Source organism: Atractosteus spatula, chromosome 8 (assembly GCF_055471065.1).
Source record: "Atractosteus spatula isolate fAtrSpa1 chromosome 8, fAtrSpa1.hap1, whole genome shotgun sequence".
Taxonomy (NCBI): domain Eukaryota; kingdom Metazoa; phylum Chordata; class Actinopteri; order Semionotiformes; family Lepisosteidae; genus Atractosteus; species Atractosteus spatula.
The window spans coordinates 46,770,702-46,793,621 of NC_142713.1; the positions used below are offsets into that span (position 1 = coordinate 46,770,702).

The 22,920-nt window shown below is 40.5% G+C and overlaps 1 protein-coding gene across 1 annotated transcript; it reads right to left on the minus strand.

Moving 5' to 3' along the window:
• Positions 1-1,167: 1,167 nt before the first annotated feature.
• LOC148829709 (uncharacterized) lies at positions 1,168-22,725 on the minus strand. The gene is made up of 19 exons (XM_088924154.1): positions 22,675-22,725; positions 22,478-22,587; positions 21,455-22,020; positions 20,460-20,519; positions 18,323-18,388; positions 16,970-17,069; positions 16,043-16,270; positions 14,935-15,084; positions 14,408-14,528; positions 13,898-14,029; positions 13,688-13,804; positions 13,318-13,495; positions 12,498-12,720; positions 11,890-11,982; positions 10,478-10,787; positions 9,792-9,908; positions 4,523-4,665; positions 3,108-3,233; positions 1,168-1,817 (listed from the first exon to the last, which is right to left on the minus strand). The coding sequence occupies exons 1-19, from the start codon at positions 22,723-22,725 to the stop codon at positions 1,652-1,654; spliced, it is 3,057 nt and encodes a 1,018-aa protein (XP_088780280.1). The 3' UTR covers positions 1,168-1,651.
• Between the last annotated feature and the right edge of the window lie 195 nt (positions 22,726-22,920).

Genomic DNA, 22,920 nt, shown 5'->3' on the forward strand with positions numbered 1-22,920 from the left:
CATGTCATCGTGCACCACTGGTCTCGCCACAGGTGAGAGTGAGAGTTTGCGCAAACAGTGACGTGAAGCCGCCCTTCCTGCTCACTAGTTACTGTAATGACTAATGTACTGCAATGTAGGAGCACATAAGTACAGGTTGTGCAGCAGACATTTCACCGCACAAATGTTCCAATGTGATCTTTAAAGCAATATTTCTGTTGGGTTAAAAGACATGTATTTACAAGCCTTTTTGTTTACGGTGTCATAGGGCCGCTTCACATCACTGGAACTCTTGTTGCCTCATTCTGAATCGTAGAATATGGCACTGTGCATACTTGGAAGTTTTGTCACTTTGGGATGTACATTAGAGGTTTTACATGTTCCCATGTACATTTTACTTTCATTGGGGTTTGAAATGCACTCGTCAATGCCAATTCTTTCTAACCCCGAAAAATAAAAATAGTGTTGCAGTTCCCCTATGAATTGCCAGTTTCTAAAGATAAGGAACAATTGCATTATGGTCAATTAAACAGATGACCTGTTAAATTAAGAAATTTAGAGACTATTTAGAAGGAGTAAGATTTAGAGACCGGAGTTCCTCCAGGACCAGGGCTGGAGATCCCCCGCGTTAAAGAATGGATGCATCTCATAAACTGCTCCTGACACGGATTAACAGCTGTTCACAGCTGGGAGCCTTCCCACACCTTCTCCTGGCATCATTGGATCCTGGCCTGTGATATCCTAGGTTGGATCCATGGTTCTGGGGGCAGGGGACAGCTGAATCTTGGAATGCTGCTCCTGATACAATCAGATCCTTCTGATTATATATATTAGTTGTGTTTCTTCTTTGGAAGAAACTGGGTTTATGGTGCTGATTTTGGTGGGTTGAGGAAAATGGACAGAGTTGTTTTTGGAAATATTATTTCTGAAAAAATGGTCATCTCACCAACCATTTTTAAATTGTATTCCACAGGACAAGCAAACTTCTTGTTTAACACTGTTCTAGGTAACGTATACCCAGAAATTAGTTTCCTGCTTTTAACGTGATGTTTACTATAAGCAGATTTGTTCTTCAGTAGGGGTAAACTATAAAAATGGTTGTCATTGTAAATGTAAATGGTACATTAAAATAGCAATATATTATTTAATTTTTTACCAAGCAAGCAAATCTATAGAAGTAATCTTTTAAATGACATCAAAGAATTCCCTCAGTTTTAACAAATACAAAAAAAAGACCTGATATACCTGAAGAAGACTCCACAGCCGAAATGTTGTGTGTCTTTTCTTCTCTTTTCAGCATGGAACAAACCTTTATCTGTTCCTCTGCAGCCTACGCACACAGATGCAGCTACCTACTTGAGAAGATTTAATTACATTTAAAATGTCTTCTTTTGATTAATCATGCCTGCTTTCAAATACTCAGTTCGTATAATTCTGCATAACCTGAAATAATATTGTCTGACTTTTCTTCTAACACAGCTTGGCGAAGCAAGGATGGATTTTAGTAGACTCCTTCTTGGTGTCTGTGGTTCCAGACGCACAGCACTCACAAACACTAAGCCTTAGGCTATAGATGCAGATATTCATTATTTTGGTGTCAAATCTAAATGCAGGGTGCCACTGATGCAGTCCGCCGGTCGGTCTTGCATCTGCGAGCCGTAGTGAGAGGAGGTCAGGGCCTGGGGGAGAAGCCGGCCATCAGCCTGTGAGGCCTGGGACTCTGCAGGCACTTCTCTGGGTGAAGGGAAGGGAAGGGGGCTGGGGGACTCTTCTGGACGCAGAGCAGGTGGCTTCTCTTGGACATGGTGTAGGTTACAAACTCTTGGGCAGACGGCAATCTGTAACACAAGAAGGAACTGCAAAGTGTTTGTCCTCACCTGTTCCTGGGCTAGCAAGCAGGAGTGAAGAACAGTAACAGCTGGAACTGGCATCAGATACTGCAGATGCTGGCCTTGCAGTGGGGAGGAGCCCCCAGCAGACCCATTTTCAGGCCGGTTACTTGAGATTGCATCTGTAATTGTGTGCTCTACCGGATCGCTGGTGAGGTCTTCCAAGATGGAATCTGTTTCCCATGCCTGTGGGCCTAATTTATACTGCAACTGTTAGACTTTATACTGTGGTTGGAAAAACCTCCAAGAGCTTTTACATTAGGCATCTCACTTCTTCAATCGTGGAACCAAGGGTTTGGTTTTTATCTCTAAATTACAAAATTAAATAACCCATGAAATTCATGCTTTATTATGTACTGTATATTTCAGTGCTTAGACTACATTTATTCAAGTATATAATGACATTTCTTAATTAAAAAAACTACTGATTATAAATACTGCAGAAATAGGGTTTAAAGGATGTAGCCTATAAAAAAACTTTGTAAACTATTCAGTAGCTGAAACAACCTCTGTCTGAAACAAAAGGGAACTTTAGGTGAAAACTGTAGTCTGCTGAACAGTTCTACTAGGGCGATGGCTTGAAAATACGGGCTCATGGGGGAGAGTGCCACCACCACAACCTGTAGCAGGACCCTGGTTGCTCTTGGAGGTCTCTCATCACAGTACTAACCTGGCCCAGCTTTGCTTAGCTGCTAAGATTCCTACACATTAGATGTGGAGGCTGTGATACTAACATTACAAGCTGCCTTTTTTGTTGTTCTTGCTTTGCAAACTTGAATTCCATACTTTATTGGCACAATGTACCACCATTAAGTTATACAAGCAAGAACCAACAAAAATAGGCAGATTTTGTGCTCTAGAAATTTAAAACTATATTACAACAGCACCAAAAACATTTTGTACATACATACAAATACATACAAAATTGAAAATTACAGAACTGGCCCTTTATAAAAGAGAAAGATACCTTTGCAAATTTTTAGTTCGACCTATCATTTAGGATTTGAGAAATGGGACACTTTTTTTCACTACAGACTAAATAATTTGTCTTTGCTTCTGTGCAAATATTTTCAGATTTTTCCAATTTTGTAAAACTACTAAGCGTTGTAGTTTTTTCAACACTGATTCATCACTGTTCTAATGTGTGTGTTTTATAGCACAGACGACATTCTTCTTGTGGCCGCAAGTGAGTGTAAAGTCAGCCTAACCCACTCTGTGAGAAGAACAGTGAGCAGGTACCTGTCAGTGACCTGTAGTTGAGCGTCCTCTGATGGGACAACAGCTCTGGAATGGCACTGCTCCCTCTGGTCAGGACCACCCTGGGACACAGGAGGATTGACTCCTTCCTGTGCCTCCCTCTGAGGACTGACAAGCAGAAATACGTCCTTCGTCAGGAAGATTTTCAAGCTGCATTCTAAATCTTCAGTATAACAAAAAATCTTAGATGTACTGGGGTGTTGTAAAAAAACATGATAGTAAGTATTAAAACTAGTTTAACAATTTCCCTAATAAATATATTTTAAAAAAGGGGTCTAAATTTTGTTTTTTGTTTTTACTAAGTACAATAGGAGCAGAGGCACATTTTTTATTTCAAATCCCTACATACAGTATGTTTTATTTATGTCCTCCCAACTTATAACTGCTCATTGCCACTCGGCTCAGTTTACAGATACAGCTGTACTACCACCTGGTGAGAATTAGGATCCTTGCATGCACTCCCTAAAGTCATTCATTATTTGACACATGGCCTGTGTAACAGACGTTTGGGAGGAAGGTTAGATCGCAATCTCTCACACTTCCGCTCGTCTTCATAAAGTATATATAGGCCACCTAACCAGGACTTCCCTTCTCATATCTCACATGAATCTCCCCCGGCTCACTATCTACTCCCTTCAAGCAAGTCCCTAGCCCCCTAGCCCACTCCCCACAACACCCAGGGAGTCTGGGCAGCTTCATCCGCACGGCTAGGCTGCCACTCCCTCAGCCCGGGGAGTCTCGCCAAATACTCGTCCCTCTCTCTCATTCACTCTGGTATCAGACCGAATGACTAAAAGGAGATTGAAGGAGAGGAGTTTCTTTCACTGACGTTACTGCCAGCTCACAGGCACCCTGCTGATCCCAGGAGTCTCTGCTGTGCAGGAAGCCATTGAGATCTTGGACAGCTTCTAGCTCAGACCGTCCTGGTGGCAATCAGTACCACGGGCACAGTCAGCTAATGGCATAACCCAAGGCCACCAAGCCAACCATGTGACTCAGCCCACGCTATGAGCAAGCACCTTTATTAGTTGAGTTGTAGTTTTTTTACTACAGTATTATCCTCGAGCTATGTGAGTGACTGAAAACACCTTGTGGGAACACTTTCTACAACACCTGGCACTGACGCAACTGGCAATCTTTTTCATCACTTAAAATGACTTTAGAAGCAGCTGGCAGACAATATACCAAGGCAAAGAAAGCTCATGGGGTCGTACCCTCTAATCTGATGAGTTTAAAGACACAAGAGGCCGCTGCAAAAAAAACCCTGTAAATTCTCAATACTCGTATTCCTTACTCATCTCTCCAATACAAAGCATTTCACATACTACTGGTTGCTTATTAGAAAGGAGTTGCACTGACTTCATAATTTGGCCTTTTCATAAGAAGCTGCAGGATACCTGAATCTAAAATCGGCGGGAAGGCAGTGCCCCATATGATAGTCTCCACGTGTTTTGGCAATCTGCTTCTGAAGATCCTTCACTGAACTGCTGTATCCATTGAAGATGTAGTCAGCAAACAGGAGCTTTCCACTAATGTACATCTGCGAACAAGGAAACAACTGAGGAAAATTACATTTCTATTTTTAATGCAATCGAACACCTTACAGAAAGGCAGTCACTCACATACCGCATGTTTTTGTTGTAACATTAGATGCTTCAGACAAATTACACCCTTAAACTTGGGATATTGCATTAATAGTCATTTCATGAGGCAGATCCATCAGCCAAAATACACTTACTGGAACAGCACTAGATTTTAAACAAAAACGTCTGTACGTTCCCAAGGGCACCTAAAAAGCTACATTTCCCACACTTGCATTAGTGGTTTCTTATTTCTTAAAGCTGGGGACTTTTAAAAGTTTAAAAACAAATAGCACAGTAGTAAATACTTCAAATACCAAAACAAGTGCTTTCTGTGCATATCCCGCATTAGCTACATAAAACATCAAGTCTTTACATGCAACATTAACACAAATTCAAACTAAAAGAAGGTATGAAAGACTTTTCTCCTTGAGTCTTTTGTGGAAAGCAATAAACCAGAGAAGTCCACCATTAACCAGTTGCCCAGAAACGAAAGACCAAGGACAAAACATCTGCCTAAAAACATAACTGAAACCCTTCAGAGCCACTTCAAGTGTATCAAGTGGAAATACAGGTGCTCAGCGGCACCACTTGATGAAGTAAATCTGTTTCCTGGACTCATCTGAGCCAGGGTGGTGCTCAGACAGGATTTCAAACAGCACGCACACATCGGAAGGCGTTAGAGAAGCTTGAGGTTTGAGAACTTTAATAGTCTTCATTTGGAAAATGGTGATCAATATTATTGGATTCCACAGATATTGGTGACTAAAAACTGAGGCTTTATAATTGCTTATATTTATAAGCATAAGCAATTCATTGCACTTGTGTGTATGGCAAATAAACTGAATTTTAATCTTTGCTCCATGATATACTGTTTTTTCTTTTATTGCGTTCCACTGTAAATCCCACAATAGGTCACACAGAACTGATAATACAGAGTCTTCTTTATTGTGGGATTCAGAAAACAACTCCTAATGTTACTGAAGAGGACTCCCTGGACTTCTTCAGGAAAAAGCTTGACGGAATTCTTGAAGCTTTAAGCAAGATGAGCCAAGTGACCTCTGGTTTGTAAGCTTTCCTACGTTCCTGTTTGGTTACTGCTTCTAAACTACTGCAAAGGGCCATGAATCACTTGAAGAGAAAAATATCAGGACTGAAAAAGAACGTCAGTTTGGGTTTATGCCAGAAATGGGAGTGTGCAGAGCTAGAAGACTCCCTATCTAAATTTCACTAGCACGTTACAGTCCAGTTAACATGATGTAAATAAGCTTTATAATTAGAGCACAGCAATGAAAAAACATATACCAGATTAGCAAGACCGTGAATTGGTGCAGGCTGTTTATAATAGGAACTTACAGATACTACCTGCAGCCTGAAAAGTGTATTTATTTTTTCTTTATCAAAAGCGGTTTTACTTTTAATCAGTTACGGAAGAAAAATGTGCTGATTTTTTTGCCTGCTTAGCTTTTGAATGCCTGATAGGCATTATAAAATATTTATAAAGGATCTGCTTTAAATCCAGCTACAGGAAAAACCCTGATTATAGCTCTTGGAGGCCAAATGACTACATGCTTAACATGCACTCACACATACCAAACTGAAACTGCAAGAGACATCCTATTTCCTAACATGACTGCACTCGTGCAAGTCCTGAATTGTTGAAAGCATATATTCTAAGCTATAAATAATCTTCTACCCATCCAATTTCTAACCCTTTTATCCAATACAGGGCTTCCTATCCCAGCAGTAATGGACACAAGGCAGGGTACACCCTGGACAGGATGCCAGTCCATCACAGGGCAGACAGACACAAACACACACACTCAGACGAGTGCCATTTTTCCAGAAGTTAATTAATCTACTAGTATGTCTTTGGACTGTGGGAGTAAACCCATACTAACATTTAGAGAACATACAAACTCCATCCAGAGAGCACCTCCAGAATTTAACTCAGGGCACCAGTGCCGCAAGGCAGCAATGCAAACCACTGTGCCACTGTTTGGGTCCCAATAGATCATCTTAAAACAGAGAAAAAATAAAATATTTTATCCCAGTACAAATATCATTTCCTCCAAGAAATAGAATTGTCAGTGTCTTACTACTTTCTGTAATAATGCTGATTTAAGACTTGTGACAAGGTGATCAATTTACACCCTGAACAGTCAATAAAAATATAACAACATTCAACAATACCGAAACAGCTCACCTTCACCACAGCATATAAACAATTGAGTGCAAAACCATTACAGACACATATAGAATACCTCGGTTCATACCACATCAATGCTTTCACAGGTCCCCTATCAATTATCAGGACACCCCTATCAGATTTCTTCCAGAAGCATTAACATATCTACCTCTAAGCTTGTCACATCACTCTGTTCTCCTCCCCACTAATAGCTGATGTGTGGTGAGTGTACTGGCGCACTATGGCTGCCGTCGCATCATCCAGGTGGGGGCTGCACATTGGTGGTGGAGGGGAGTTCCCATTACCTGTAAAGCACTTTGAGTGGAGTATCTAGAAATGCGCTATGTAACTTTAAAGATTTATTATTATTATTATTATTATTATTATTATTATTATTATTATTATTATTATTATTATTAAAAGCCATTCAGCTCACCACAATGAAACCAGGATGTACTATTTGAAAGACATTAAAAAGGATGCACAGTACAGAAACATTTATTGCTCATATATTTAAACTAGGAGATTTCGGAATTGGGACTGTTTTCTTTAAGCTGAAATCACTTGACAAACATGAAGTAATGCGAAATTGTAATTAATGCAGATGTTCAAAGGAAAAAAGATATTACAGTGTATAAGTTAGTAGTTTATCATTAGTGTTATGTTTCTTATCATAAGATTTTTTTTATTGAAAAAGGAACAGTTTGATTATATATACAGAAATATATATACACAACTTGAACACAAAACACTCCAGGTCACGCAGTTCTGGAAAACTCTGTTCACTCTGGGGGTAAATGAGCTCCTCAGCGCTCAGGACAGCCTGGTGACAGAAGGTGGTTTGTGTTTTTGGCACCAGGCCCTTGCTAGAAGCTCAGAAAGACAGCTGCCCCGAGACACTGACAGCATTTCTCCCATTCCATCCAGCACAACAGGGCACCGACAACAGGAACTGGGTCATGTTACTCTTAGCAAACCCCCGGATAACTCACGCATTAACTCGCCAACTCCCAAACAAATCACGCTTTTAACTGTTCGGCAAGCTTTGTTATTTTACTTCTCAAGTCTCCTCCAAACTCATCAGTGGCAACATTTTGTTTTTTTCAGATCAATTCTATTTCGTTTTCCTCTATTTTTTTATTCTTTCATCTAGTATCTCAATAAAGCCTCCACAGCTCTACATCTCTTTACAAAACCAACATTCTTCTAAGAGTTTCAGCTTCAGTGTTCACAGGACAATATGATATAATGCACAACACATTTTTTAAAATGTCTGCACCTTCTGCATTCTGGGACGCAATGTGTAAAAGTGCTGACAGGTTAGTACTGGCCATGCCTCACAAACGTCTCAGCTCACTAAATCAGTGGACAGTGCTGCCTCTTCTGGTGAGAACTGAGCACATCCAGTGCACTGTAGTTAATCATTAAAAAAAATCAAGACAACTGCTGGACTTTGGATGACTTCTTTGCTTGGCACTGGAACAACTGAATCACTTCACTAGAAGTCACGTTTTAAGGAAGTCACACTTCAGAATTCATAACACTACTCATAAATATCAGAATCCGTGTGGTAGAAAAAAAATCTGTATTGTGCAATAAAAACGTATTTGAAACTGTGTTGACTCAGTAAGCCTTTTTTTCACTGTTGAACTCTTTCTCCTGTACATGATAGGTACTATCAAGTACACATACTGTACCTACACAGTAACTTTGTTTTACTATATAAATAATGTGTAAAGTGAAAGTACAAAAACATCTGGCATTTCAAGCTTGGGCCGATTCAGTTAGTACTTATCTGCAAAGTGTTTAGAAATTGTATTTATGAATGTCATACAAATGCTAATATAATGCACAAAGTAAGAGAAATAGATGTTAAAGTTACTTCCTTAGGGTTGATGTCTTACAGCTTGTTTCAGATCTCTACCTATTCACCTTCAGTTCTGGCATCTGTAATTGTGCCACCTACAGGCCACTTGTATGTCATCATGACAAGAAACAATGAGTGTATACTTTTTTTTACATTTTTAGTTTGTAATTTCTATGTAATGTGTACAAAACCCTTGTGGTACCTTGAAAACAGATGATCAAAATCATATTTTGTTAGTGTTTTAATCTGTTACTTTAGATTTCTGTAGGCAACAAATATTCACAAAGCTTGGGGTATACTGCAGATGGACATGGTTACAATGGAGAAGACTGTAGCCATTTTGACAGACAGCAAGACAGTAAGTTCAGTTTGGTTGTTTTGGTAGTAATAATTGACTGAAGGATCCCATCTGAACATTTCTTGAAGGAAGCCAGGGTGTCTGCTTCAACACCATGGCTGGGTAGCTTGTCCCATCATGGAATAAAGACGCTAACTTTTAATTGCAACTCCACCTTGATTCCACTCATTGCCTCTTGGTTGTTTGTTTTTCTAGATTGCATACCAGTATGTTACACCTTTTTAGATCAGATGGTCTTTAAATGCTCTTTTAGTATGCACTTTACCAGTAAAGTCATTACCGAGACGTTTGGTGAGCTCACTAGTCTCTACCAGTACTTCATACTGTTTCAGCCTACCACACAACATAGCAATATCCTTCCGCTATATTCTCTTTGCTTAAGGATTTCGTTTCAGATTAACTCTATCCAGACTTCAGATTTCTAAAGTAAGAGAAAGAGCCATTAAATATGAGAGAGAGGAAAAAGCAAACATTGGCATTAGTTATCAGTTACATGAAAATATCAATGTTGGTAAAGCCCTTTAATCATAACTGTAAAGCATGGGCGTTGGTAGTATTCTAAGTCAATGTAAGTGGGAATGATATCTGTTGGAAATTTAACCCAGGTAGGAAAAGGTAAAGGGTAAACGCAAAGGAATTCTGCGCTGGGACTGAAAACGGTTTGGTGACGTACCAAAAACATCCCCGGAGCCACGTTGTGACGCTCCACCAGCAGACAAGGGTTTGAGCCAGCACGAGTGTCGGCAGTGAAGACATCGTACTTTACCAACCGAAAGGAGTCCAGACGACACTGTTGGCAGAGGACGTGTGTCAGACATGTGGAATGGGCACGACCTTGCTCTCAAATTGACATGCTGGAAATGATCAGTGCAGATAAAATCTAAACATTACTATGGACAGATTCCAGTGAGTATATAATATGTCATGCTGGAGTAAAAACTTGCTTTCATCCCCATCGTTGAGCTACAGCATGCAATGGCTCCATGATAAATTCACAGATAAATAGTACCAGAACATCCAGACCGTGACATTCCAAAATCAAGGTGAACAGAGAGATCTTGCAGTGTACATTGCAGTGGTCCTGCAAGTCCTGCAGTTTCCAGATTGCCGAAGGGCTAAAAGTGTAATAGTTTTGGGAGAACAAGAACTCAGTAAAGATGAAATGATATGCTATTTTATCATATCCCCAGACAAAGAAACATATTTTTCTTGTTGAAGTTACAGTTCACTTTGTTTGTTAAGGAGGCCAACGCAAATATTAATGACCCCAGTGGCTACACAAGGGATGAGGGTCTTCCTAGTTGCCTGGGCCAGGGGTGAAACCACAGTGGCCCCGTGCCTACGCTGGAGCTGCAGTACCTGTGTGCAAGGCATGCTCCTGTTTCTGTTCTTCTTCTCGTACAGCTCCTCCAGCACACCCATGCCGGGATGGGCTTGCGGCCTGGCGGAAGAGCTCACGCACACCACCAGGATCTGCTGGCCGCACGGCGCCTGGCCGCGGACGAAGGCGTCCAGCTCCAGGTCCGTCAGGGAGGGCATCTGGTGGCTGCTGCACCTGCACATCCGCCTCTCCCCCTCCCCCAGCATTGCCTCCCTCAGCAGCACGGGGCAGGGCTGGTAGGAGAGGGGCAGCGCTCGGCTTCTCTCAGGACTTCTGAACACTACACGACTTGGGGAACAGAAAAACAGTCACCCCACAAGCTAAAATCGCCCAGTCCTTGAACACTTTCACGGATTCAGTAGTCTGTTGCCATTGCATTCCCATGTTGTTTGTAAGACACTTGAAACTGTTCGTCCTGTGAGTGCTCTGACATTTTCAGAACCAGGATGCTCTATCCCTATGTGAGGCCTTGTTGGGAATGGGGAGGTTATATCCACTGGGATATTTCTCTGAGGCCCCAGGATCAATACATGTGCTTGTGTTTTGGGATGCACCAGAGGATTTCGATTTCTCTAAGCAGAACACAGCTTTTGCACACGATGTAAGCAAGATTTGTTTTCAGCTCTTCACAGTGAAAGCCTGTCCTTAAGACTGCAGTTGCTTTGTCTTTAATCAGGTTCCCTGTGTCAGGGCTCGCTCTAAAAACGGGTGCTAACCGTAAAAGGTTCACACGTGAGGGGCAGCTGAAGGCTCTGCAGTTTCTTTTTAAAGCACTTCTGCAAAACAATGCTGAGGCCACAAATGGAAATCATTAGGATTTTTATGTCTTCTTTGCCAATTCGGTTGCGGACAGTGACACATACTGTCGGTGTGCTTAGTGACCATGTGGAAACCACTCACACTCGAGGAGAAATACCTCATCATCAAATAGCTATATCTCTGAAATTATACAAATTAGAGAAATGACATATCATGTTTTAAAACAGCACATAATCATCACATCAAAAACAGGAAGCTGGTAATACTTTGACAGTGATGTTTTCGACACAGTAGCCTGCCTCCCTTTGACTCCAGGAGCTCCTCCTGTTGAGCCTAATAGTAACTGACTAACAACTGAAACCACTGGAATGTCTCCTTCTTAACACTGAGTCCCCAAAAGCAGCAGACCACACAGACACACATGTTGAAAATCTCATGACCTAATGATATTTAAAACATTAAAGAGAACACTTCTTTTAAAGAATTCTAAAAATGTAATTACAGAACACAAAGCACTTGTGTTGGGAGAATCTTTAAATTGGTGTAAATGCATTGTAGGCCATGTGGAAGTTATAAAAGCACAATAATTAAGTGGCATCCCATTGTGAGATTTCCAGAAAGGTCTCCTTACTCCAGGCTGGGGATGCTGGGACCCCTGAGAGCTCCGGATTCAGAGACAAGATTCTGCTCCTCCTTCTCATATTTCTGCACCATAGAGATTGTCCTAGAGAGAAGACAGACACTGGACTTCAGGTACCACTCTGATTCAGTCATGACACAGACCCTCTCTCTTAAGACTTTGCCCACAGTCAGCTTTAAAGAAAAGCAGTTGGTATAAAAGATGAACTATTCATTACCGAGTTAAAACCAGGATTTAAGGTGGGGCTGGATGTTCCAGTTCAGATATTGTTTTCTGGCACACAAAAAAAAAACTAAAAGAAAAGTGACTATGAACAACATTCATTTCCGAGGTTTAATTCGGAAACCCCTGTTTTCAAAAACTGTACGCCGGAAGATATCACACCTTATGGAAAAACAACATTGGTTGCGGAAAACAAATGTGATCTTGAAACACTTGTATAGTAATACTAAAACGCAAGCCTTTGACATGATTCATGACCTTCAGCAATGGATATGGGACTAAGGAAATTAACCGTCTCCTGTGTTTTTAAACCAGATGGCTCTACCCAAACATCCAATCATTTGCCCACTGAGATCCAGGATGCAGCTTCCAATTACCTTGGTGACTTGGAAGCACTCCTGGGATGGTCCCACAGGTTGTGTCGTGCTGGTGCCGACAGGTAACGAGAGGGACTCTGCTCAGTGTTGCCATTTGTGGGTTGTAATGTCTCTTCCACACCAACAGGAGGCAGTGTGGGCAAAACTGCTGACTGAGTTTTGCGTTTCAGCAGAATCTTTTGTGGGGCATCAGACATTTTGTGAATATCTGGGCTACTGATTCCTGCAGGGAAATCCAAAAAGTGAAAAATTGGAGCGGATAAAGGATAAAAAAGATTCGATCCTTCCATTCAAGTGAGTCTTTGGAAAAAAGATGGGATACAGAATACGGAAAAATGTGAAGTAATGCAACCTATAAATTAGTAATTACTCTAAAATTACCCAAAATATTAGGAGCTGTCGGTCAAATGATTGGATATTTTTAGAGGAAGGTCATGCTTGAGCAGCATTTTGCTGGTCAGAATTAATTCCAGATGTCAAAACCTACTGCATTCTAGTGAACCTGGCAGAATGTCCTGTTGAATCCCAAACCCCATCCCACTCATCACAACCACATCTAAGGTTGATACTGCAAATTTTTCAAATCTTTGTTAATACACACCACATACTTTTCAGGCTGTCCTCGCCATTTTCAGAGATACGACATACAGTACAGTATTATTTGACGAGAGTTCCCAATATTTTGGCTAGTGTGGTTTAACGCTACCTTACATTAACAACATCTCACTCTAATGGACGAATCTGTTTGGAATGAGTCTGGGTAAGATCTGTATCCTTCTTCTCTGGCAGTGCTGAGGAGTGAAGACATGCTTTGACCTGCCTGTAGCAATGCGATAGTGCTCCATCCAGTCGTCAAGAATGTTCTGGATCTTCCTCTGGAGCTTTTTTAGCTCCCGAGCAGCCTTTACTCCCCGCTGGTAACCAGGCTCTTCTTCCAGGGTTTCCAACGTCTTCACCATCTCCATGAATGCACTTGAAGATTTAGTGACCATCTGGTTCTAAAGAAATTCTTATTTATATTTTTCTGTGTATTAAATTATTTTCCTTAACTTAATGTCACTGTACAATATTTCACCTTGTGTGTGGAGTACAATAATTATTTCAGGTCCATGACAATGAATCATCACTGTTTCATGGGTACACGGCACATCTTTCTTTATCGGGTTACATTTTTTTAGAAATATACTTACAGGGTTCTTCGCCATGAATTTTTTCCTCGCCTCAAGTTCCTTCGTCTTCTTTCTGTTAGCCTTCGAAAGCTGTCGAGCTGCGTTTGAGGAGAATTTTCCTTCACTCACAATCTGACCCTAATGGGATAGGCAGGCGTTCAGATAGAGCACCACTGTGCTTAATGTAATGAAATCTGAGAGAAAGTCACTCTGCACAGACAGAAGCCTCACCAGGTCACTGTTCTTTGGCGGAGTGGCGTTGGCCAGCGGAGAAAGAGACAACTGTATCGTCTCCTGGCGTTCCTGATAAGAAAGGCTGGCTGAGAATGGGCTGGCAACTCGAATAGTGATGAAATCATTAACCTGCAGAAAAGGCAGAACATCTCAAAGGCAGAACAAAAACCAGGAGGATGGAATGGCGTTACACGTGTTCATGGCGTTCCTCACAAAACCTGCTATGAAAACTTTTAATGTATAAAAATTTGGTTTTTAAATTATTTACATATACTGTATTTTGCAAGACTAAGTTAGTAAACATGGCAAAAGATCACACCAAGAAATAATTTCTTCCATATGTCCATCTATTTTCCATAGCCCAGTACAGGCTTGTGGTGAACCATAAGTCTTCCTCATGGACTTTTAGCTTTTTCTCCTGCAATGTAATTCCCTCCGAGCTCTATTTCTGTCAATGAGCTGCATCAACACATTGGTGGCAAGAGGGACGGATCTCCTCCGTCTTACCTGGGTCACGACTGGCTCGTTCAGTTTAGCTCCTTGGGTCCACTTCCACTCTTTGCTCACTGTGCCGTCCTCTTCACACATCATCCCCCCTGCGTGGTCGAACACCACAGCCACCTTGTCACTGCAAGGGAGGGCAGGCTTTAAACAGTCTTCGAGATTTCAGAAACGTTTGTGTGGGGACGAGGAAAATCACATTTCATTCCTTCAGGTATCATGTGAATGTGTGGTTTTTTATCTTGTGGACTAACAGTAAGAAAACACCAAATAAACTGCACCAATAACAGTGGAAAGCCTAAGTAAGGATTGAAAGTTGTGCTGTGATAAGAAAAGCAAAATGTTGACTAACGCTCCGCTCATTTTTACTTTGTGTTGAGTCTATGCAGTAGTTTTGAAGACACTGACTAACACTTATCCCAGACTAACTGATACTCATTTAAAGAAAAAAGTGCAGTATTAGTGTGAAATCAGGGTCCATTAAATAAGTCTTATGGACTGTGCGTGCTGTTTTAATTCTCGGCAGCACTTACCTATTATAATGACAGACACTACCATGTCCAAAAGCAGTGAAGGCAGCAACAACAGTTGGGTCAGGGGAGTCACTGAAAACATTTGTGTAGTATCCACCACTGGCCAGTCCGGAGTGGCTCTGGCAGACAGCAATGCGTCCTGAGGGGTAACTGAGAGTGTTGAATTATGGGAATTAAGCACCTCTATTGGTTTGCAACTACACTCATCCCTCGTTAAACAACCACTCATGAGTACTCATTGAAATGAGCAGTACATATACAGTACATACCTAGGAAAAAGTAAAGGCTTATTCAATGCTGAAAGGAAAAGAAAAGAGACATGATGTTTTGGCTGTGGAGCCTTCTTCAGATGTGACCATCTATTTTCCTTCAACTTCTTCAGGTGTGACACCTGAATAAGGCTCCACAGCCGAAAAATTGTGTCTCTTTTCTTTTCCTTTCAGCATCAAATAAACCTTTACCTTTTCTTTTGTAGTCTACGCATGCTGATGCTTGAACATTCTGTTTTATGACCTAACTTCCCCTGCCAATACAAATTCCAGCCTGATGCTCCGTCTTACTTTTACAGTTTTGGATTGTATTCTGTCTTTGACTACATGAGATTTATTAACTAACAGAATGAAAAAAAACTGTTCACTAAGAATTTCTTAATAATTTATGTCATATTGATTATTCATGTGTACTAGAGATTATGTTAATTTCTCCTTAAAACTGCTTCTCAATCCATTTAAACATAACAGACTGCATAAAAAAGAAATATATGTCAATTCTACTTGTTGTAATGTACTTTATGGTGTCAAATTATTTAAGTACTTCAGAGAACTACCTAAACTCAATTGGTTTATGTAAAGTTACAGTACAAGCAGCTGGAACAAAACAGAGACTTTTATGTGTATCTAATTGGTTTTTGCCTACAGTACCAATTTTGCTTATATAGCAATGAATGAGTTTATCCTTAAACTGAAATATATATATCGCTCAAACATCAGGTTGAACATAACCTCAGTACACATTTAAATGTGAGCTTGAGACCATCTTTAGTACTGCAAACTAACTGACAACACTTAATTCAGTTGCACATTGTTCATACAGACAAGAGAAAGGATACTATATGAATGAAGTCCCATCATTGATTCCATAGTGCAGTTTCTGTAATGATTTGTCCTCCTGCCTCACTTCAGGAAGACAAGGCCTTCCATTGATAAGAGCAAACGGGCAGTTCTTATTGAGCTCCTTTTTGTGTTTGGCAATGGTGGCCTTTCTTGCATCCCCATAATGATAGAGGAGGATTGGCTTGGTGAATCCTTGTTCCTTCATCTTCGCAATTTGTTCCTTTCTGCGGAAGAAAGTGCCAGAAATACGGTATATTACAACCACCCCTTCTTCTGCTCTGTCCAGCTTTTCTTTAATCTACCGATTGCCACCTAGAAATACCATATCATCCTAGAAATGTGAAACTTCAAACAAAGAAAGTATTCAGGAATATCACTGGATATTTCATTTGGGACATAAAACTAGTACTGGTTGGTTATATAATTTTCATAGGAGGAATAACTGAATAAAAACCATCCATGCAGCCCTTGTCTCACTGCTTCACCCAGTTCAGGGTTGCAGGGAAGCCAGAGCCCATCCCGGTACGCAATAGGAAAGAAGTGGGGTACACCCAGGACAGGACGCCAGTCCATCACAGGGCAGACACAGACACAGACACAAACCTATACCAGGATCAATTTTCCCCCGAAGCCAATTAATCTACCAGAAGGTTTTTGGACATGTGGGAGCAAACCCACATAAACATGGCGAGAACAAGCCCGGTAAATATAGCACCCCAAGTCCAGAAATAAGGACCCCAGGGCCCCAGCACTGTGAAGCAGCCATGCTAACCACTGCTCCACCGTGCAGCCCTTGAACGATGTCACCCACGTTAAAGTAACATAGCCGTCCCAAAGACAGCCAAAGCTTCTTGCTTTGCTGCAGTGCATTTGCTGATGAACATGCCATTCTGTAATATCGACTACTGGACAACACCACATGCATCGGCACTTGAGCAAGTCGAAGTCTCTCTACAGCCCATCCACACAGTGACGTCCACTCTGGGTCGTCAGGCTTCGGTTCCTGCTGCAGGACAATCCAACCTAAATAACACAAACCGCATCACACATCATTCAGTGACAACCCCTAGATAAGGACTAGATTCACTTTGTCTGTGGAAAAGCTAATACTTAGAAACATACCACCTATATCACCTATATTCTAATAATTATGAAGTTAAATATAATAATTTATAGTCCCGGAATAAACTCTCAGAGTTCTCTCTTGCAGTACATATGAACTGAAACCAAAAGAAAAAATAGTAGGGAAAAATAGACATCACACTTAAGAAATGTTTATTTTATCTGCAAAGCTCAACCTGTCAGCTGTATGAGGATGGATGTAATTAGTGGAGCACCACAGGGATCTATACTAGGACTACCAGAATTCTTACTTTATATTCAAGATTCCGGAATAATGAGTAAACTTGTCACATGTGTAAACGATACCAAATTAGGAGCATTAGCAAACTCTGTAGAAGCAGTAAATAGAATTAAAAAGAAATTTAGATTAAATTAACAATCATCCTGGCAGATGACATTGAAAATGCCGGATGTTGCATGCAGGTAGTAAAAACATAAACTGCAAATACAAAATGGGAAATGTAGAGCTAGAAGAGGCTACTAATGAAAAAGACTTGAGTGGTTATGTCAATTAGTTAAAAGAGCAGAATTTAAATCAGGGGGTGTTATGTTAAAACTGAATAACAAACTAGTGAGGCCTCCTTGAGAATGATGTGTACAATTTTTGTCTCTACAGTATGTTACAGAAACAATATTGTTGCTCTTGAATCATTCCAGAGAAGAGCAAGCTGACACAGTCCAGAGATTAAGGGAATGTCCCACAGAAACTAAATGAAGACACTTAACCTTTATAGTTTTGAACACTGAGGAATACGAGGGGACCTAATACAAGTGTACAAAGTGCTCAAAGGCACTGATAAAGTCTACCCAGTCAGTTTCTACAGAACTGACTATGAAACATGAATGAGAGGACAAAAGTTGAAACTAAGTGAAAGCACATTTAAAGGGGAGACTAGGAGGCATTTCTCTATGCAAAGCATTATGGGAGTATGGAACAAGCTAGCCAGCCATGTTGTTGAAGCTCATACCCTGGCTTTCATGAAACAGCTGAATGAGATCCTTGGATTCATTAAGTACTATCAAACTAACTATCAAATGGGTTAGATGGCCAAATGGCCTCCTCTTCTTTATAACCTTTATTAATGCCCTGTCAACATACTAATATATTTAATTTTCTTCATTTTAATTGTCACATTTCAGTTGACGTGCATTACCTTGCTCTTCACAGTTCTTTGAAGACATGGAGAAACTTATGGTCATTGGTAAATGGGACACCTGAGCTGAGAGCCATGAAACTTGTGTTAAATTATATCACACAAATATATGATCTAACACACTATAACTAAATATTTGCACAAAGGTGCACGGGAATAATAAACAGTGCATTTAGAAAGTCTACACACCCTTGAACATTTTTCACCTTTTGTTGTGTCAGCTGCATTTAAAAAGGATTTCTTCATCTTATATACACACCATACTCTACAATTTTAAAGAGAGAATGTTTTGGGGAAATATATTTGTACAAAAAACATATATATAATATATTTAAATCCAAAACTGAAATATAAAAACTGGATAAGTCTCCACCTCCTCTGAGTTAATGCTTGATAGAAGCACCTTTTGCAGCAATGGCAGCTGTGAATCTGTTAGGTTAGGTCTCTACTCATCTTGCGCTCATTGACTTTGCAATATTTGACCATTCTTCTTTATAAACTGTTAAAGCTCAGAGAAATCCCCTGGGAAGTACTGACAGGCAGACGTCTTGACACAGATTCTCTATTGGGTTTAGCTCAGGGCCCTGACAGGGCCACTCATAAGCATATACCTTTCTGTTCTTTAGCAATTCCACTGCTCCTGTGGTTGTGTGCTTTGGGTTGCTGTCATGCTGAAATGTGAACATCTGTCCCAGTTTCAGCTTTCTTACAGAGGAGCAGGTTTCCCTCAAGGCCTTTCCTGCACTTTTCTCCATTCATTTTCCTTTCTGTCCTGACAAGTGCGCCAGTCCCTGCTGATGACAAACACCCCCATAACATGAAGCTGCCACTGCCATTCTTCACAGCTGGGCTGCTGTTCTGTGCGTGATGCGCTGTGTTGGGTTTGCGCCAAACGTAATGCTTTGTATTTACTGTAGGTCAAGAAGCTCCATCTTTGTTTTGTCAGATCACCAAACATTTTGGCAGTATAACTTGAAGGCTTCGTTGCTGTTTTTCAGTAATGGCTGCCTTCTTTCCATCCTGCCATGCTAGTCAGATCTGAGGAGTGTTTGAGATATTGGGAGTCACTTAGCACACTTTGACCAGTGTAGCTCGTTCAAAGTTGCCATTCGCCTCTTGGTAGACTCTCTGATCAGTCTTCTTCCTGCTTGGTCATCCAGTTTTGAGGGACAGCCTGATCTCGGCACGGTCTTAGCAGTGTCATGTAGCTTCAACTTCATTTATAATTCTCTTTACTGAGATTCAAGTGACACTTTTTTATACCATTCTCGAATCTCTAATGTGCCTCTCCATGGCTTCGTCCTGGATTTCCTTTGAAAGTTCATTGGTTCCAGAGGGAAGAGGGAAACTACTAGCACTGCTGAATTTATCCTGAAATCATATGAATCACTACAATTTGATGCAGCCAATTAATTTTTAATCAACTTGGTGTAGGATTGTGAGGCGACTGGCTACACTTGAACTAATTTGGGATTCCTAAGACAAGGGTATGGACACTTCTAATACTACCCAGCTATTCAATTTTATTTTAATTAGTCTTCTAAGAAAAACCATCCCCATAACATGAATATGGATTTCATTTGGACGTTATGGGGTAGGTGTGTAGACAAATCAATGAAAAACAAATATTTTAATGGATTTTAATACCAGTCTAGAAGGCAAGAAAAGCTGAAAATTGTGAAAAGTGGTGTAGACTTTATACAGGCCCTGTAAATATATGCAGCACATTTCCATGATACTCCCTCATGAAATACAATGTTTCCAAAAATGTTGGCATTCAGTACTTAAAACATTGCTCAGCACTCGATACTGACAGTGAATCATAGAAACATAAAACTCCCAATATAATACAAGCTATGAAAAGAGGGAAATTTTACTTTATGATATTGTATATCCAGCTATATAGGCATGTTTATTTATATACACATCAATGCTTTAATCAACACAAGATGGTTTATCTAAGGATTTTATAGTATATAGCATCATCCTTAAGGGAAGCAACAAAGTTAATGAATAAGACAACTCCATTCAATTTGACAGCCAAATCTAAAGTATGTTATCAATCATAAATACTCAGCATTTAAGAAAAAATAAGTTAATAAAACTGTTAATATAGTAGTTATAGTAGAATAGTTACCTGAATCTACTGCATGATCTCGTTGTGTTGTGTTGTCTGACTTCCTGGATTTCTTCTCACCTTAAGAAGTTGGTACAGATACGTTAGAGCATGTTAGGTCATGGAAGACTAAGCTTTTTAACTTTATAACTTGGCCCCTCGGGTGTCAATATTTGCAATGTTGAGAATCACCTTCAACGGATTTGTGAAAACCAGAAAACGCAAACCATGTTTTTTGTCAACTCACATTACGTTTCAAACAAGTGGAAGAAAGGGTGAAGCGCTGTTTCCTGCAAATACTGTTCGACAGAAACAACCAGCACCTCTGACTTGTTTTGCAGTCAAGTTCTAAAACAAACATTTGCTTATTTCCAATGAAGTTCAAAGTAGTCAAACGATACTAGGGGCCCAGTAACCATAACTCCTCCATCTGTCTTTCTGAAGTGCCACATTAATATTTGAATGAGTCAACACTGAAGGCAGGAAGTGATTCAAGCAGTCAATAGAGTATTGAGTGTTGTCACTACAATGACACAGCATGTGGTTTCCCTGTAAGACGACCTACTTTCCTACATGCTACCTCGGTCAGCTGCCAGCTCCCTGTGGTATATGACAGACAGTAACTGGAGATGTGCATTCTTTTCTTTTCAAAAATATGACCTTCTATGACTCCTGAGATGATAAATGTTTTACACTACTTTTCATTATTTATCAGTGCATTCAAGTGAATATATAGTTATTGTTTGATGAAGAGAATTTCTCATCTAAAACAGACAGCATTAAATTTATCAACACCCCCATTTGGGTTGGGGTGCAGACCCCTGTAGCATTGAATTGATTGCTCTTAAAAGATAAACATGTTTTCCTTTGGAAACATTGTAAAACAAGCCTATGTATTCCATAAGACATACTGTATACTGATTTCAGAAAAAGGTTCTAAGTTGCTTTTAAACTATTCAAATATCAAAGGGCACTAAGAAAGTGAATACAACATTATACCAACAGGTAGCACTCACGTTTCGACCCTGTTGCTGTTGTCTGCTTATTCAACACGTTTGTGGACTCTTGTGTGGTCCCTTGAAGTGTGACTCTCTTTTTTGCTTTGCTCTTGCCCCGCTGGCTTTTTTCTGCCGGGGAATCGTCAGAGAGTTTGTCGGAAGGCACTGAACTCCTCTGCTTTCCATGCTTCTCGCCCTGAGTCGCCAGGGACTGCCACTGTCTTTTCCCGTGCAAGGCCCCCTCGGTCAGCTCTTTCCAGCTGTAGGAGAGGACGTTCACCAGCCCCCGTGGGAAAATGCCCTCTCCGCAGCCTTCCCACTCCTCCAGCATCTTCCCCAGCTCCGCTAGCAAGAGCGGAGCGCCGTACTTGTACTCATCCACGGGGCTGGTCTCGGCATCCTCTGCGGGCGTCGAGCCGCACTGCGCGGCGCCTGGAGCGGGGTCTTTATCCTGGCTCGCCACACTTCCGGGCTCGTTACCCGTCTCGGGCAGAACCGCTGTTTTTTCTTTCTTTTTGACACCTTCTTTAGACTTGATTTCTTCGTTATCCTCTCCCGCCACTTCTTCAGCACCCTTTTTACCCCTGTCGATTCACAGGAGAATAAATGTAGCAGTTCTTTGGGGGCTTCGTGCCAGTTTAAAGAGCGTAACGAATTAAGGTCAATCTATATCGATATGAATATATTTACTTGCAAGCCAGGATTTTCCCACGAATAATCTTAATTGCACCTTTATTTAATTCGATTTTGATTGCCTCGCTACTGTGAGTTCTTCAGTTCATCTCACAAGAATAACCGTGCAGTTTGTGGACATAAATTCCGAACTGCAGGGGCAGCTGTAGGTTGTTTTACATGTTAAAATCTCGAAATAGAATAAATATAAGGATTTATATTTTTTGATTTATCTGACATCTACTCTCTTTCCATTCTCTATTGAAATAGCTTCCAAATATTTTACGTGAACAGCTCTCTTCAACTTGCTATACTGCATTTCGTGATAAATCATGTCACAAACACTTTTATTATAAGAATTATTTTTACCTTCTAAGGAAAGCAGCCAAGCGTGGATTGATTGCAACATATCTCAAGTCAGGAGGCAGCTCTTCTATAGGTTTTCTTGAACGTTTTTTGCGTTTTGCGCATCCTGCAGGCTAAAGCATTATTAAAAAGGTTTGTATAGAAAACAAAAATAAAAAATGCCTTATCGAGTATTCTTTAAAAGAAAGCATTTCTTATACCTGATCAAAGAAATACACCGGTCCGAGGTTTAAACTGTCTGCCATTTCCATTTGTTAATTAATCTTCATCACCTAGGGTTAAGCACAAAATATGTAAAGTCATAAACTATAACGTTTTTTAAATAATACACATTTTGAAGCCCACATTACTCACATTCACACATCATCAGCATTGTACATGACCAGCTAAATGCTGATGTTGTAGATAAATTACTCCTACCTGTATTCCACATGGAAGCGACATTT